Below are 18,642 nucleotides of genomic sequence, written 5' to 3'. Positions count from 1 at the left end.
AGCAGAGAAAGGAAAAATTAAAATCCTGGGTTACATTTTTACAGACATTTTCCCAGCTATTACATAGTTTTTCTGTGTTCTGAGTGCTGGAACCAAGACCAGCAAACTTTTTGAGTCATAATACGCACACAACACATTTTTCTGCAGGCTAAGCAAAAATGAGAGAAACGGGAGAATTTGGGTGTATATATCTAATCCTCAACACCAGTGTCATGGAACAGTATGTGAATTTATAGTCTCAAGATTAAAACCTGCTGGGGTAGACACTCAGCAGAGCTAGTCCTGCAAACAAACAAACAAGATGGAACAAAACAAAACAAATAATAGTAATAATAATAAAAACAAAACTGTATTTATAAATTTTAAGTATTAGCTGTCTTTTCACTAAAATGCAAATATGTGTGTGTATGTGTCTGTGTGCCCATTTCCCGTCCTCCCATCTTCAGCCAGCACTTTCGTTACAAAGAAGCTGAAGAAGCTCTGTGAAACAACTTATTCACAGTAGGACCCAGTAATTATGATGCATCTGCAGCATAAGGCAGGTAAAATGTTGTTAAGACATTTCTTTCTATTATAAAAGTCTTAGGTGCCTATATGGAGCAGCACTTTACCCACCTACCTTGCATATCAATGTTGAAAAAATTGCCTTGTTTGTACTTAACGCTCAGCAGACTCAGCTTATAGTCTTAGTTACTCACACCACTTAGAAGCTGTACAAAGCCTTTCAAAGAGACAAGTCAGCAAACTGTTCTTTTCAGCTATTCACAAAGTAGAACTGATAAACCCACTGCAGATTTTCTAGCCTCGCCATAAATAAATAAATAAATAAATAAAATCTTTCTTTCTTTCTCTCTGTTGAGAAAACTGTTTTTGCAACCCAGTGCATTCTGTTACCATTTCTCAATGCTAGGAAGAAGAAGGCTATTCTGAGTCATGAATCTTGTAGAAAACTTGCAGGAAAAGCTAGTTTGTTTAAGAGCAAATATTCTGCCACTTTACAGCATGCGATATAGTACAAAAGCTAAGATCAACATGTTTGGGTGTCCTTTCTAAACTACAAAAACATGACTATTACAGGAGACATAGACAAATTCATTCCATCTATTTGGCTTCCATCTCTGCCAATGAAAAATGGAGCTTTGTCCTCATCTCTCTGCAAGTACTGTCTCCCATTTCAGCCCAGCTTGTATCTCTGGGCCATGGACACTCTGCACTGAAAGAAACAAAAAATATCTGTATTTCCAAGGAGAACTAAGAAAATGATTTAGCCTTCTAAAAGAATAGAATTCAAATAGAGCAGGCACATCCAGGTATTAACAAGTTCTTTTCTGACTGTGGGAAAGAATAAGAATCAAATATGTTTAAGTATAACCTAAAAGTGATGCTGAATGCTAATAAACTGATGCATTGTTAACAGATTCTTCCCTTTCCTGTTATGAAATTTAATACATCCGTTTATTTATACACTGGTATATAAGAAGCTTTTTGCCTTCTCCCTTCTAAAAATATTTGAGTAACTGTTGACAAAAATATTTTTTACTAAGGAGGATAGCAGCTCTGCTATATTTCTATATGTAAAGGTAATGAAAAATGGCATGTAACAGTCTATTTTCAGGTAATAACCAGCACAATGTACTGGAAATGCCAGTATATTGCACCAAACAGAGGAAGAGCCTCTTATCTTCAGTCACTGGTTTTGTATCAGCAGCCCAGTGCCCCTCTGGCAGTAGGGAAGAAGATGAAGCTGTAGTGCTACATCCACATCTTAGGCACCCCAAGGTAAACCTACCACTGTTCAGTTGACTTTTGTGGAGTCATCTCAGAGAGATGCTGGCAGAAAAGAATGGCAACTCTAGCACTGGTCACGTAGCTCCAGTGCTCACACCTGGGAAAAGAAGCAAGGAGAATATATAGAAATAGAGTATAGGCAAAAGTTTCTTTCTTGAAGGTTTAATTTTACAGCTTTTGACTGAAAGTAAGATTTCTCTACAGTGTCTTAGTGCCTCGAGCTAAGTCCAAAAAGCTTTCTCTCCTATACTGATCCTATATCATGAGTAAAATATCAGTTGCAATGAAATCAATAGGAGCTTCACCTATGTGTCTGAACCTGCTTTAATGAAAGCAGTAGTAAAATTCCTGTTGATTTTCCAGAGAAGACTGAAGCCCTGGGGAATACTGGTAGCTCTTTATTAAGAGCTGTCTGCCAGATATAAAGCATGAGGATACTCCCTATCACCTCAGAAAGCAGGATGGCAAACCCAGCAGTCTAACCATCACCTCCATCATTCACTTTCATAAAACGCATCCTGCATGCCCCTGTGAATAATACTTCCCCAGTGCCAGAAAAGGGTTAAAATCTGGCCACAAATGGTGTCTTTGTGAGTTGGCCTGGAGTCAGAAAATTCAACATAAAAATGAAAGCAAACAAAGTCTTTAAAAAAATACTGGCATTAAGGTTCTGATTTTACCTCCATCCAAAAGATCTGACATTGTAATCAGTTCATTGTAACCAGGCCTAAATATATCAAACAAAAGAACTGAAGTGATCAGAGCAACTGTCATTTCCCAGGAGCCACCTGCTAATTACCAGAATGTATCTAAAAATAAGTCAGAAAAAGGCACAATATTTTGAAAAGAAACCTTTATTGTTCATACAAAGCTGACTCTGTCACATATCATAAGGCATCATTAACAAGCTAAATATGACTTTGCTTAAATCAAACAATATTGCTTAATGAAAGTATCCAACATAGTTGTGATCAATTCTTTTCTTTGTTCTTTCCTGGATTAATGTGTGTTTTGGTATCAGCTCATCTCTTTTAGACACTAGCTTAGCCAGCACGTTGCATGAATAACTTCCTTGCCAGGTAAATCCACCACAGGGACTAAAATCAGAGCTGGGGTCTTCCTGCCCATGTATTTTTCAAGGTTTTCTTGCAGTCCTAAAGAGAAAGAAAACAATTCATGAATTCTCTTTGTCTTACTTTCTATTGTGTGTCATTTCTTAAAAATGATTTCTGAGTATGTTTTTGAAACCTATCACGGAGTAGCAATTAACAAAATTGAAACACAACTCAATGTACACAGAAGGACGAATCACTATCTCCTACCTGCCCATCAAGTAATTTAAGATCAGCTTTACCTAAGGACATATTTTTGCAAAACTGTTAAAAGCATTTTGACCAGCTTTGAGGGAGTGGTCCACTGATGACAGACACAGCAAGCTGAAACTAGGTGCAGGCATTAAAAATAACTAAAGGCCAGTGGTTTGCAAATAGTGGTACTGGGATGATAGGTGCATAGTTGTCTGTACGTGAATTTCTGACCTCAGGTCCCACCCTGCTGCAGCAGTCTACTAGAAGTTAAAATGGGCTGTTTTTAAAACCATTATGAATATGATTTCTATTTGAAGTTGCTGGAAGCATGCCATGTTGCTGATACGATGAAGTCCAGGGATGGCAACATACATAACAGCAGCTCTAGAACAAGAGAGGTTCAAACTCTGAAACATACAGGATGCAGCTACACTGAGCTTGGCTGGGACTGTTCTGTGGCAGAAATCACTAAATTCCAAGTCCATTAGGGGAACAGAATTGACACTGGAGACAATTTAATTAGGAGAATAATGGAAGAAAAGTAAAGAATGGAAATTAAAACTCTGCTTTAAGACATTTCTGGTCGTGCAGCAGTCCCGAAGGCTAGGAATCCAGGCACACAAAGCTTTTAGAGAAGACTGCAGAAAACCTTCCAAATGACTCTGGAAAAGGTGGTTTCCTAATGGTAAGGCATGGTCTGCATGATTTTTTGGTTTTGTTAAGTTATTTCTGTCTGTAGCTTCTGTGATTACAGCAATTCTTTACAACACTAAGCATTCTTGGCTAGAGAGGGTGTAAAGAGGGCAGAACTTGAAGACTGTCAAAGTTTTTTTTTTTTTTTTTTTTTTTTTGGCGTCACTGCCTGTGAAACTGTGAATAGGCAGTTCAGTCAAAGTGTTACCTCGTGTAAGGTAAAATAGGAATTTTGCCATTATATCCACCGGAGCCAAAACTGTTCTCTCTTGTTACCTGGCAGCAGTATAATAAATTAAGGTAATAGTGGCAACACCACACAAGAAATACTGCAAAGACAATAGCAGCCTTCTGAAATTCTACTGTCTTTTTTGTATTAACGTCACTGACGTTAGAGGTGAAAACAGATGGGGTGAGGCAAAGATCAAAAGTCATCTCAAAGGCCAGAGGACTTCATATTCAGTGTAAAAAGTGACTCAGTCTCTCTATCTCAGATATTCAGCAGTGCCTTGCTAATTAGGCAGCAGCTAATGGTCTCATTCAAAACTTAGTCCTCAGTAAGCTTTATAGATATGCTGGCTCAGAAGGCATTCAGTGGAAGTAGGTAAAGGAAATTCATCTCAAAAATCACCGATTCCACCCTATTAAAACTTCATTTCCTCTTTTTCTTCAATTAATACCGTGAAAATGTAATTTTGGTCTTTAACTTTTTACAGGTTTAAAAGCTATGAAACAGGCCTAAAGGCTATAATAACAGAAACAGGTATTGCTTTCACAGGGAGAATTTGAAAGTGAGGCTATCTGGAAATTTAACTCCATTCTTTTGCTTTTTGGTGCAGCCAAAATAGCCTTAAATACTTACATTTGAACATGACCTTGTGGATTTGCTTAACAGTCAGAAAGAGACACGTTTCCAGCTTGTCTATAGCAAGTGTAAATTGCCACAGCAAAGCCTGAACGTATAACTATCTTTATACATTTTAAAATTGTAAGTAAATGTCTGCTCATGCAAATTTCCCCTGAAAGGAGGATATAGGGTCTTCCAAAAAAGTAAAATTATAGTCTCAGGTCCCCACAGAAGGCAGTGCACAATTAGTAAATCTGATAAATGCTGACACAATGCAAAATTTGATGGTTTTTACATTTTACCTGGTATAAATAATAAATAAAAATAAATCTTCCAATACTAATTGTACATTTTTAATCATATGACAGAATCCTTTTTTTCTTTTTTTTCTCTCCTGCATACTATGATTTCAAGTAAATAAGAATCTCAGTTCTTATTTATGAGTGTTTTCTGATGTGTGTAACTCCATGTTCAAAGACATCTTAGATTTCAAAAATTTCTTTGCTTTTTCTGACTTATGGAAATATTTCATTAGTTGCATGCCAAACTTGTAGAAGTTGACCGTAAAAATGAATATATGTAAAGGACAGAGGGTTACAATGAGTGTGTTTACCGGAGCTTTAACAGGAACTATATAAGACTGATACCAGTCTTAAAGTTACTTAATCTGCCTTGATACAGAATATTTACTTAAGTATAAAACAAAGCAGCTGATTAGCAAGCAGCAAACATGTGGTGTGTATTGTGCATGTTTTCATCTTCTGTGACAGCATTCTGTAGTATTACCCCACGACATTTTCCTAAAGCAGGTCATCTTCACCTTGTAGGATGGAGGTCCCTTACTTGCAACTGAACAGCACAAGTTAATGGCACGGGCTCCATGACAAGTTTCTTTCTGCACCACTACACATCTTTCCATTGAACTAGGCACAGCTGAGGTATACAGACATAACCAAAACCTAAACTGAACAAAAATAATTCAAACTTTTCCCCTCTTTAACTAAAAATTCTGGCATTGCTATCTGTTTCAGCCATTCCTCTTAAAGGACAACATACTGAGATCTACTATCTGATGATCTCACACTGACTTAGTAACCCTTACATACAACATGGCATATAGCATCATAAGCTATTGCTTTTAAAGGTGATTTTCAGACTGAGTAGATAAAACAATGTCCTGAGAGCCTGCACAGTCATTGCAAATGATTGTTTTAACATCTAGGCTATCATTGTATGATTTGGGCCAGTATGAGGCCACAGAATCCACTTACACGTTTCCAGAACTAGGTTCCTATTACTGCTGACACTCCTGTTTCACTGGATATTTGCAGGTGAGGAATAATAAGATTACATTTAGCCTAGCATATAAAAAATCACTTTCATATTGTAACTACTATCTTTCTTCTACTTTTTAGCCAAAAGATATTGTTACATCACTAAGAGCAGGTTTTTAAATCCCTGAGCTAATAAAGCTCCATTGCTTCAGCTGTGCAGACCTGACATGCAGCATGTACTCTGAAAAGATGCGTCACAGGGGATCAGGTTCCTAACAGTTGACTAAGAGTTCCAGTCCCAAAAGATGTGCCCCTGGCGTGCAGAACACTTAACCCTTCGACCAGTACCAACATGACTATTCACAAATTATTGATGTCCCTAAATCCCTGGCAGATTGCAGACAGTTCTTGTCTCCCTTGAAGCCAAAGCATATGGTCACTAATGAGATGGATTAAAAAATACATATACACATCCAAGGCTTTGCCACATGAATGTAAAGCCACAGAAATGGAAGAAGGTGATTGAACTCGACTGAACGCTGTTAAATACATGATTAGCCTCTTGTTATGGATCATTTCCATTGATCTATATACAGTTTCACAGCATAGTTTAATTCAAGCTGTCTAGAACAAGCCTCTGCTTTAAATGGTCGGGCAGAGAAATGAAAAAGTGAAACACGAGGAACTGGAGTCCTCCTTCCCTTTCTTATACATCCAGCTGACTGTCTCTCTGGCTACAACAATAGCAATGGAAGAAAATTTGCTTTTTAAAAAAATCTGTTTTTACTGTTCGTAAGGATTATATGCTACATAAATCAGTTCAGGATTTTCCCCACATTTTTACTTAAAATAATATAAATTGTTGTAGCTGAATGTAAAATTTTAAAACAAAACCAGTGCTGTTGACATACTTGATTTTCCTTGTCCAAAACTAAGACCTAGTCTAGTCAACAAAATTCCCCATTGGAATGCAAAAATGAATTGCTTTGCAAAATAGCACTTTGTGCTTTTTTTTTTTTTTTTTTCTTTTTTCCTGTATGGTACCTTACAGTTTCCTTTAGTTTTCTTGATGACATTGTTTTATGTTGGTCATGTTAGTCGGTTCCCTGTTAATGGACTACATTTTCAAAATTGCTCTGCCCACAGCAAAAACTGAGGCAACATTTTGTAAATGTTTGTGTTTCCATTTTGACAACTAAATTCATCAGCTTGATCTTCAAATGTACTAAGAGCCTATCAGTTGCAGGAAAAACTGACCAATGATATGTTACCCCATGCTTTTATAAATGTCTTCCAAAATCACATAATTTGAAATATTATTTCCCCAATGAACAAAAATAGGGTATGAAAAAAAATAATAATTAAACTTATGAGGATGGAAATGGAACTTGCTTTGGAAGCCAACCACTCCTGATTATTTATCCTGGCTCTTGGTCCTTCTGGTTTTAAGTGAGTCCTTGCCTACTTATTTATACTACCTTGACCTTGATCTATTTATACTACATTGACCTTACTGTCAATAGCAGATAGGAAAAAGGTGAGCAATTGGCTTTTCCTAGTCCAAACCAGCGAGTCAGTGAAGGTGCCTGCACCCTGCACCGTAAGTGCAAAGTGGAGAGGGGTGGCCAGCCGCACACCACCAGCTCCAGAGGAACCCAACAGCTGCTTGTTCCCTTCCCCATCCCACCAGCCTCTCTGCTGTTCCTCTTGGATTAGATGGGAGCGTGTGGGAAGGAAAGGGGCTCACTCATCATCAGGGAGGGTGTTAGCATTTACAGGAACCTTACTTTTCTAGAGCTGAGTCATGTGGCTGAGTAACTGCGGAATTTATTTTAGACTGTAGCCAATGCATTTTTTAGCATCTAAAAGAAAATTAGTAGACAAAAAGAGTTATTTTTAGTGCTAGTTTGATTGTGGGCCTGTCAGCTTTGGCAATGCATCTCTTTTATCAAGCTGCCACGATACCTTGTTTTGTTTTCAAGGCAAAGTTTGATTAAAGACCGATTTCAGGAAAGATACTCACTGTGGGTGTTAATTAGTGCTTTCTGGACTCTGCAGGGTTTAGCTTATGATCTTTTTCACTTACTAAACCCTGTAATTCAAATTACATGACGATGGGAATGAACCAACCCCTTTCTATTCTTCTGAAGGCTTTTGTTTAACTCAGCCAGGAACAAATCTTTGTCCTCTTCTTCCCTAATATGGAATTCTATTTTCTGTCTCTTCCTAAACAAAATTAAAAATAATACTTCACGTCTAAAGAGAGTTTTCAAACTAATGAACTGTGCCCCATCCTCAGAAAATATGGAGTAGATAAACTTTGTCATCAGTGGTGCCTGAGTATAGTATACATCTTAGGAAAAACAGGAAAATATCTATTTCCCTTCCTATTTCTCTTATATTCTTCTGTGAGCAGAGTACTCTCATTCCATAAGAGAAGGTCCCTGGCATTCCCCTCCCTTCTCTCAGACAATCCTTTTGCTGTCATGTTAAGCAAAAGGCCAGCTACTAGCTCAGAAATCTTAGAAAAGTAGTTGTGCATACTAGTTAGCAGATTGAGGTGAGTTCATAACATAATATGATTAAAACAAGGAACTATGCAATTAAATATGTTCAATTAAAATGCCATTGAGATACTATGCAAAAATAAACTTAGAAAAAGTGCAGCTTAAACCAAAATCTGGTACAGAACCTGCAGAGAAGAATACTCAGCTACACTGGATATTTGAAACTAGACTAGACAAAACATGAAACCACATACAAAAGAGAATAAACCTGTGAAGGATTAGAGAAAATGACCTAAAATGATCCACCGCTGTTTTCCAGAAGACAGCCTGTAAAGGAGAAGAACTGAAGCTGTACAAGGTAAGATATTTAAGCAGAGTTCACGAATACTTAAATACCATCCTAAACAGCTCTCTCCCAAGGACACGCTGTCTTCTGAACTTCCTCCTGTATTTCTAAACTTAAACTTAGCTTAGTTTGAAGGCTGGTATGAACTTTTCCTGAAGCTGTACAGTGTGACAGATGCACCACACAAGCTAAGGATGTAAGCAAATCAGGCATCCATAATCACTAAATGCGTTTTTATACCAATATTTATAACAATTGTAATTTCAATCTCAAATGCCTCCCCTAAAATAATTATGTGCCACATAAGTCTCTTCGGATATACAGACGTTACCTTCCAACGCACACGGTACCAATCAAATTAGATATGTTATCATGCACATCACTGGCACGACAGAAAGAAATGTGACTCTTCTAAAGATAAACAAATGTTGCTGAGCTCTTCTGCACATTAGTTATGGCTATTTCTCAGCAGAAAGAATTAAGATTTAGCTACCACAATAATTCTTTCAAGCTGCCGGCTATAGTTCAGAAAATAGCAGAGCATGAAAACTCATTGCTTTGTGTTTTCCAGCAGCCTGCTTTAAGCAGTGTCCTATATACAGGTTGAGAATCAGCCTATACAAGGTTATAAATGTACACTTTTGTTTAAAATGTCATTACCCTTCTGCACTAAATAAAGAAACACTTAAATATGCCCTTCCAGTACTCACAGTGAGGTCTAAATATAATTTCAAAGAGAACGGAGGACTGAACTTTCTGAGTACAATCACCGGGGGAAGAACTTGCACTTTTTCTAAAACCATGACAGAGTGCAAAGATCACAAGCCTGTTTTCTCTGTGTGCTATCTTTCAACCTTGAAACAACCCAGTCTCTTTAAGGGGTGGATGGTTATTGAACTTGTATGCCAGATGTGTTCAAAGTCTCTGGGGAGGATGGGCTATAATGACACTAAGTGGAGATGAGTTATGAGTGGAGACATTATTACAAACATATAAAACAGTAAGGACCCATTTTTCAAGTAGCATCTGAGAATGCACTTCACAGTATGTGTAAGCACTTGTTTGCTCATATAGTAATCTGAATGTGCCTATGTGGACAGATAAAACTGCAGCAATCACTGGAGGCTCATGCACACATTTTTTTTTTTGTATGCAGAAACAGAGGAATGTGCACTTTTTTTTTTTTTTTTCAGATTTATTGAAAACTTGGTGTGAAAATGATCAACTGCAACAGCACCTGTGCAGTAATTATGAAACTTGCTTTTTCACCTCTTGGTCACATTACAGCTCCTGACTTTTGCCCTGCAGTCCAAGAGCACTGGATGGCACAGATTCGCAAGCTGTAGGACAGTTGGTAGCTATGCCCTCCAGGTAAGGTTGGGAACGCTGTTGGGGCAGTGTGTGTGGGAAGCTCGGCTGTGCCTGCTGGTAATTCAAGAACTTTTATCTTCAGGGCCTGTCAATCTGGCACCTTTCACAAGTGTTAAATTCACTTAAGTATATTTTTTAAGAAGCTGTCATGAGACATACTGAAGCAAATATGTCCTTCAGTGGTTACACATGGACTCAGTTGTAACAATGTTTGTTAAGTGCTTTGACATCCCCAAATGATATGTTTGGTACAGCTTCCACATTTGTTCGTTTATTCGAGTCTGCTAAATAGTCTCTAAAAAACCAATGGGTTTAAGAAATATCTGATTGGACATGGTACATCTAAAATGCCTGACCATGAGAAGACACTTATTTAATGACTGGACATACATCTACTGGTGGGAGATATGGTAGAAAAGATTTCTAAAAAGGATTGTGGTAAATGTCTTTAGGTTGGGTACAGAGAAGATAACATGGTCCTCGCTTTATGTCAAATTATGCTGTGATCGTTAAAAATACCACTGATGGAATAAGTATTTTCAGTTTCAAGGCCAGATTCTCAACTCTTGTAAACTGTAGCCATGCTAATTTACACCTGCTGAGGAGCTTGCACAGTAGATCACATATTTTTATATAATATCACGTGCAAACTAATGAGGTTATTTCTAGATGTTTACTGTTGGAAAGAGCTCTGAAACTTTAAATCAATCTGCTGCACTAATGTAAACAACTTCTTGCAACAAAACTAGATAAAAGGGCACTGAACATGTTAAATACATTATTAGGTCGATGAAGATCATTCATATTGATCCAGGTCTGGCTTCACAGCACAGTTTAATCAAAGCTGCCTGGAAGAGGTAACAAAGAGTGGTCATAGCACTCACCGCCTTTCATCCTGAGGTCACTGATTTAATCCTAGATTGGGTCTAGAAATGACTTAAAATTCATTATTGCTGCATCTGACAACTTATGTGAAATTGTGTGGAGCAAGCTAAAAAGAAGGGTAGAGAAATATTTAGATTAGGAATAAAATCCAGCTGCTGTTCCAGACAGGAAATTCTGCTGCTGGAGGTTGCTGTTGGCCTATCCAGCGGTTCACAGGCTCCTGATAGCCACACAGCTACTTCCCTTCGATCTGGCAGATTTACATTAATTGGATTTTTACCCCACGTGGCAGAGGCCCAAGATATCAGTACCCTGTTATTCCCTACAGTCAAGGAAGAAAACGAGAGAGATAAGTCTTTTGTTCCTCTTCATGGCCTCCAAAGATGACAAATAAATCTCACTGCTAGTGCTTCCTGTGTAATATGAGATCCTGGTTTGTTACAGATTTGGGAACAGGAGACTGGGAGAGTCATTCAGCTGTGTCAACTGACTGTAACACGAAAGAAAAAGGTCTGAAATTTGGCCGTGTAATGATGTGAGCTGCAAGTAATTTCTGCTCTAACTTGAAATTGTTAACAGCATAATTTATAAAATCCTTCCACAAGACTTATGCGTCATTTTATCTGGCACTGAATAAACACTAAATAATGAAAAGGTCTACCACGAAGAGTTTAGCGCCACCACAGAAAATACAGAGCTTAAAAAGGAAAGTGTGGCAGGTAGAAATTTGGCAAGTAGGAAAAATGTGTCAAAATTACACATGATTTGTTAGTGTAATTTTTGGAAAAGCCAACAACGGTTGCCAAACTCTGACCCACCACACTTCTTTTCTTCCTCTAGAGCACACCACTGCTACTAACGCTTACTAACAGCAATAAAACAATGGCCAAGAACTGAATCATCATTCTGCTGGCACTGCTTCTAGATTTCTGAAAGCTAAAATGGCACCACAGTAAAGCACTGCTGCCTGCACATGTCCCACCTGCTCTGATGTTGAACAACTTCACTGTTCAGAGGCCTTTGCCATTCTTCCACCAACAGTAACCACGGGGGTTTATAACAAGGTGTCTGAAACTTACTTGTGAGCTTGATGCCAGAATAGCCTATCACAGATGTCAAGGGACTACACACCTGACTGTCTTATGAGTGCTTGATAAACGTTATCGTATATTTTACACAATTTATCACAAAAGGCTACAGTGAAATTATTACATAAATATATAATAAAAAACAAAAAAAATATTTAATCACCAAAATACATGCATCTAAACACCCATTTTTAAAGACACTTTTAGGGAAGGGCTTTTGGATTTATACAAATTGCACTGCCTCATCTAACTCTTCTAATTTTTTTGATTTATAGAAACATGGACAAGAGGTAAAGTACACAGCATAGTCTCACAGGGAATGGAAAAGCTGCCCAGAGCTGGCCCACAGCTCAGGGGCTCCTTGTTCCAGTAGGTGGGCCAGCACCCACAGATGAAAAGCCCATCGGCAGCGCTGAGTAGGTCTCCTGTTTGCACACTGGCTCCTTTGAAAGGAATTTCTAGTTCTGGAGCTGTAAGCCACAACTCCACCAAAAACTATGTTAGTTTGAAGAGACACTGGGTTAATGAAATTACAAATTCTTGGAAGGAAAATGGATGTCATGCTTTAACCATGCTTAGGAAACATGAAGTGTGAGTGATGGAAAGATGACCTTTTATCTTTCCCACAGAAAGAAAGCTAACCTATAGGGCACAGGGAAACATACTTTTGATTTATCCTTGTGCTTGCCTTCTCTCTTAAAGATGTGATCTGTGGTATGAGATTTGGTTTTAACAATGTTGCTGTACTGCTAGAGGGAAATAAATTGTTCAAGAAGAGATGTCAGTTTTAAAGTACAGCAAAGATGCCCACGCAGCCCTCTCCTTGGTCAACACTGATACTTTATGCCATGGGCCTTAACTTGTCAGGGGACATCATACCTTCTGCATAACAGGACACGGTCATGAGGACAGGCTATAGAAAGCCATTAAAACCCATTCACAGAGCGCCGGTATTCTCCTGGAATATCATCACTGTAGTGGTCTTATTCATATTTTCTACATTACATTAGACTGTGTTACACCATTGCCAAAAAGATCCATTAGTATCAGGCACATTTAATTTTTCTTTTGCAGTAAGTAAGCTTATGTGGATAGAAAGGAAGGCAACAAAGCATGCTTGGCCTAGCTGAAATTTTGCCAGATCACCTTGTGGGGCAAATCAAACACCTACAGCCTGCCACAAGAGCCCCTAGGATCATTAAAGCCCTAAAGAATCTGTTAAGACAAGAAGGTGGGACGTGAAAATACTAAAGGCTTTTTATTATTATTATGAATATTGAACGGGTTTCATTTCTGACTTACCAAGAGCAAGGAGGCAGAAGAAAGGAAAATTAACTGGATCTTATTATATATAGATATATATATATATAGTCAGAACTTCATGCTAAATATATTTGTGTCCTCCATATTTCAGTTGGTGTTTTAGCAACTAATTTAGGCAGCTGCAGCACTTTTAGATCTAATATAGTCAGATCTAAAGTTACGGGTACCTCTCTTTTCTGTAAACAATAGAACAAAAGAAAAAAGTCATAATCTATTTGCTTAAAATATGAACTTGGTTGTTTATTTCACCAGAATTCTAGCTTTCTCTCAGAGGAAACTTGGATGTTTGTTCTATCCTATGACCTTTTAGGTATTTTCTAATTACTGTCACATTCCTGTTCTGATTTGTTTGTAAATTATAAATCTGATTTTACCTTGATTTTTCTTAAACCGCTTGCTACAATCCTTCAGAGAAACCTACTCACAGTTTCATTCTTAAGGCCAACTGAAGATTTACAATATGCTAAACTGGGCAAAAATTCTGTAGTAATCAGCACAATATATTTTATACTCCATCATAATCATTTTTCTGCCTCTATGTCGATATAACTTTTTCTGCTTTTTACAATGGTTTACAACTTAAATAATTTAATACAACAGTTGTTATATTTTTATTGCAAGCTTATAAAACTTGTACCGTAAGTCTCTTCCATGCAATATATTAAACAAAAAAATGACAGAGAAGAAGGGGAACTGATGATTACTAAAACTGTAATTCAGTCTCGAAGTACTGAACGTGTCATAAAGCACTTCTGGTTCACTTGCATACAGTAGATCTTGTCAGAATTTCTCAAATGAGCTACCTCTTCATATTTAGTTCTTCTTACCTGTTATTTTAATGTTGATATAAGAAAAACAACAATGATTTCACATTTCAGACAATGTACTGATGGTCCAGGACAGAGCATAAAGTACCCAGAGAAAAGGATGCCAGTGCCAGCTCTACCCCTGAGTTGCTGGAAGTCCTTGGGTTCTTTTGGCTCCAACAATGTGTATCGAGCTGTACTTTACTGAATTTTGCAAGGGCTGCCAGTGGTGTAAAGACAGGAAGACATCTGCTTAGGTCTCAGGGAGGACCTTTGTGTCTGTTTTTTGTGTCTCTGAGCAACTGCAGTTGTTGATGCTTCATAAAATCAATCCCTGAATTTCAGACTTTCACTTTTTTAGAATAGAAATAGTACTTAGCTGCCTTTGTATAATGCTTTGAGATCACCTGAGGAATAATTTCATCTGCCTCAGGGTATCTGAGTTTATGTAAAAGAAACCATTTCAATGCATCCCCCAATAAGACGTGTTTAAAGTGTATTTTGCAGTTTACAGACACACTTTACAAGCTTTTACAGACCAGGGGTTCTGTCCACATCTACAAAGTAGGTCACTGTATATCCATAAGAACATACAAGTCTGCTACATCTAGAACTCTTTTGCTGGTAATCTATATTGAAACAATAACTATTGAAAAAAATATGTCAGAAGTAAATCTTGCTGACTTGAAAATTAAACATTTATTCCTATTTCTAGAGTGATCACTCATATTTTTGAAACTGAGGATAAAAACTACAATTAGATGTGGTACAGATTCTTTGTGATCTAGTGCAGTAAACCATTTCTGCACAAAATGCATCACAGAAAACCTCTTGCTGTGTTGAGAGCTGTACCTCTGTGCTCAGACTTTCAACAGAAAAGAAGGCATCCCTTGTTGAGGGATGTCTTATTGCTTTTATCTTACAGAAGTAAAATATTTCAATTTCTAAGGACAGGCTTGACAAAAATCTCAAGAAGATATTTCTGATGGGTTGGTGAAAATAAAATACATAATTAATTCCTCTAAATCACTTAACTGCATGGCCTTAATACTGCTAATACAATGGCTGTTTTCTTTGCCTAAATTGTTAAGATTTCTTAGTAAAAATAATCTTGAAACTTCTAAGAGATCAACATATCCAACTGAAAGATAAATTTTGCTATTTGTCCAAAAGTCTGTTAGAAGAGCAGACACATAAAAATTTGTTTCTGAATTGCGTTGCTATGATTTCAGCCCCTACCTACATGGATCCCTCGCTTTGTAGAGTGAAAGATCACAGATGCCTGCATGCTCTCCGAGGTATTTTTTTTCAATACTCAAATATGCCAAAATGAATAACAGTGATAAAAACAGAATTAGCACCTACATTAAGCAGTAAGACTTTATGTTTGTTTCCTTCCTTAAAATATATTAAAAAAAAAAACAAACAAACCAACAAAACACAAAACAAAACAAAAAAAAACTTGGAAGACAATGTATGTTTATGTACCCAAGAACCTTCAATAAAAGTGCCTGGAGGACAATAGCTCAGTTTATTTTGAAATCTACCTTTCTCCTCCTTAATACATATCTTAGTTAAGGTATTTAGCTTTGTATGTTTATAACTACAAATATAATTAAATCAAGCCATCTGTATTACATGATGGATTTCATGAAATACATTAAGCTCCCCCACTCCAGAGATGGTTGCATGCTTGATCATTTGAATAAAATTCGATAACAGATCAAAAATGTGCTGCATGTAGTGTTATAATTTCTATTTATTGCCTATTAAACCTGAAATTTATCTGTCAGAATACTGCTCCCAACAGAATGATACAATCTGTGGTTTTGCTTCTGTAATCCTTTACACTCACAATTCCAGGACTAAAGTTGGATGTATAAGTAAGAAATAATTTTAGATGGTAGGAAAAACTAAGCTTTTCACAGTACAAGAAAACATCTCTGTAATTTTAATCACTACCTCCTCAATGCCAGCCAGATAAATCAAGATCACAAAATACCTAAAGAATGAGCTAGTTCCCATATGGAAATGTCTAAAAGTCATCCATTACTATTGCCACTTTTCCATATAGCAGACAATGAAATCAATATGCTGTACTGGTTCGGTAAATTTGTCTCTTAACAACTTAATAAAACAGTGATCTCCACATAGTCTTTCCGTCCAACTTTCATAGAAAAAAAATGAGAATATTAAATGCACTAAGATAGGGAAGATCTGCTCCATTTGCTCTGCAATGATAATCTTTTACAAAAGAGGATTTTTATTATTAATTCTTCGCCTTCTGGGGATATTATAATTTCCTAGAATGTAAAAATGCCTTAAGCACAGCAATTTGCTGAGCTAGACTGAATTTCACGATGTTTCAAATGAGCTGATAAACAACTGCATAATTAGCAATTATTAGATCAAGACTGTACATTACAGATATACAAGTGAACCAGCCAATGGACAGACAAGTTGTCGATATTGCTTTTAAAACTTTGAGTCAGTGTTATTCTTTGACGTGCATCATAACATTTCTTTTAAAGAATTAAATACCACACTGCTTATTTATTTATTTATTTATTTTGAAATGCAGATTATTCTATCAACTAAATCCTTGGGATCTTAATCATTGAACACATCCCTCTATGTGTGAATAATGAAGAATATACAGGCTGAATATATTTCCAGTGCTAAAAGTGATTAGAATGATTTTTTTTTTAAATTAAATAGTTACAAATCAATTGGATAAGCATGCTAAACCCAAGACATTGTGTATTACTTAAGCCTTCAATTCTGCAGCTCCTTAATAAAATACATTATTTTACCTTACAAAATAAAGAATTCAATTACATATACTACAGAAAAAGTAAAGTCAGGACCTGGGCATTTGTTGTTTATATATGTCATTTTTTGTCAAGTTGGTGGAGCGTTGTTCGGAAATGCGGCAGCTAGATTGAAGAGACAACACTAAGAGGCTGTTTGAAATGTATCACAGAATCACAGAATTTCTAGGTTGGAAGAGACCTCAAGATCATCGAGTCCAACCTCTGACCTAACACTAACAGTCCCCACTAAACCATATCCCTAAGCTCTACATCTAAACATCTTTTAAAGACCTCCAGGGATGGTGACTCCACCACCTCCCTGGGCAGCCAGTTCCAGTGTCTAACAACCCTTTCAGTAAAGAAATTCTTCCTAACATCCACCCTAAAACTCCCCTGGCGCAACTTTAGCCCATTGCCCCTCGTCCTGTCACCAGGCACGTGGGAGAACAGACCAACCCCCACCTCGCTACATTCTCCTTTAAGGTACCCATAGAGAGCAATAAGGTCACCCCTGAGCCTCCTTTTCTCCAGGCTGAACAAGCCCAGCTCCATCAGCCGCTCCTCATAGGACTTGTTCTCCAGGCCCCTCACCAGCTTTGTCGCCCTTCTCTGGACTCGCTTAAGCACCTCGATGTCCTTCTTGTAGCGAGGGGCCCAAAACTGAATACAGTACTCGAGGTGCGGCCTCACCAGAGCCGAGTACAGGGGGACGATCACCTCCCTAGCCCTGCTGGTCACACTGTTTCTTATGCAAGCCGGGATGCCGTTGGCCTTCTTGGCCACCTGAGCACACTGCTGGCTCATATTCAGCCGACTATCCACCATCACTCCCAGGTCCTTCTCTGCCTGGCAGCTCTCCAACCACTCATCTCCCAGCCTGTAGCTCTGCTTGGGGTTATTGCGCCCCAGGTGCAGGACCCGGCACTTGGCCTTGTTAAACTTCATGCAGTTGACCTCAGCCAATCGGTGCAGCCTACCCAGATCCTCCTGCAGAGCCTTCCTACTCTTGAGCAGCTCAACACACGCACCTGACTTGGTGTCATCTGCGAACTTACTGAGGGTGCACTCAATGCTCTCATCCAGATCATCGATGAAGATATCAAAGACGACCGGCCCCAGTACCGAGCCCTGGGGAATGCCACTCATGACCAGCCTCCAACTGGATTTGACTCCATTCACCACGACTCTTTGGGCCTGGCTATCCAGCCAGATTTTAACCCAACAAAGCGTGTGCCAGTCCAAGCCAACAGCAGCCAGTTTCTTGAGGAGAATGCTGTGGGAGACGGTGTCAAAAGCCTTGCTGAAGTCAAGGTAGACCACATCCACAGCCTTTCCCTCATCCACCCAGCGCGAGTGAAGTTACTAGATGAGTTTTTCTCTGAGAGACATAGAACAGTTAATTTGGCTGTTTTCTATAGTGACATGTTCAAGTTTCAGCACTGATCTAACAGAATGTACATCCATTGAAATGAATGGCATAATAATTATATTATATATATTTATACAATATGTTTAATTATTTTTAATTGATACATTCAGGATCCTACTTTACAAGAATTTATAGTGATTCACCAATATTAGTCATAAATCTTAT

The 18,642-nt window shown here is 37.9% G+C and overlaps 1 protein-coding gene across 1 annotated transcript in view; it reads right to left on the bottom strand.

Annotated features, from left to right (window-relative positions):
• Positions 1 to 2,626: 2,626 nt before the first annotated feature.
• The window catches only part of DPH6 (diphthamine biosynthesis 6), a 195,633-nt gene continuing 179,617 nt past the window's right edge, over positions 2,627 to 18,642 (bottom strand). Inside the window, exon 15 of the mRNA XM_068684356.1 lies at positions 2,627 to 2,942. Within this exon, the coding sequence (XP_068540457.1) occupies positions 2,827 to 2,942 (116 nt within the window). The 3' untranslated portion in view covers positions 2,627 to 2,826. The remainder of the gene's footprint in view (positions 2,943 to 18,642) is intronic.

The sequence above is a fragment of the Anas acuta genome, chromosome 5 (genome assembly GCF_963932015.1).
Source record: "Anas acuta chromosome 5, bAnaAcu1.1, whole genome shotgun sequence".
Lineage (NCBI taxonomy): Eukaryota > Metazoa > Chordata > Aves > Anseriformes > Anatidae > Anas > Anas acuta.
This window is presented reverse-complemented; position numbering and strand designations above follow the sequence as displayed.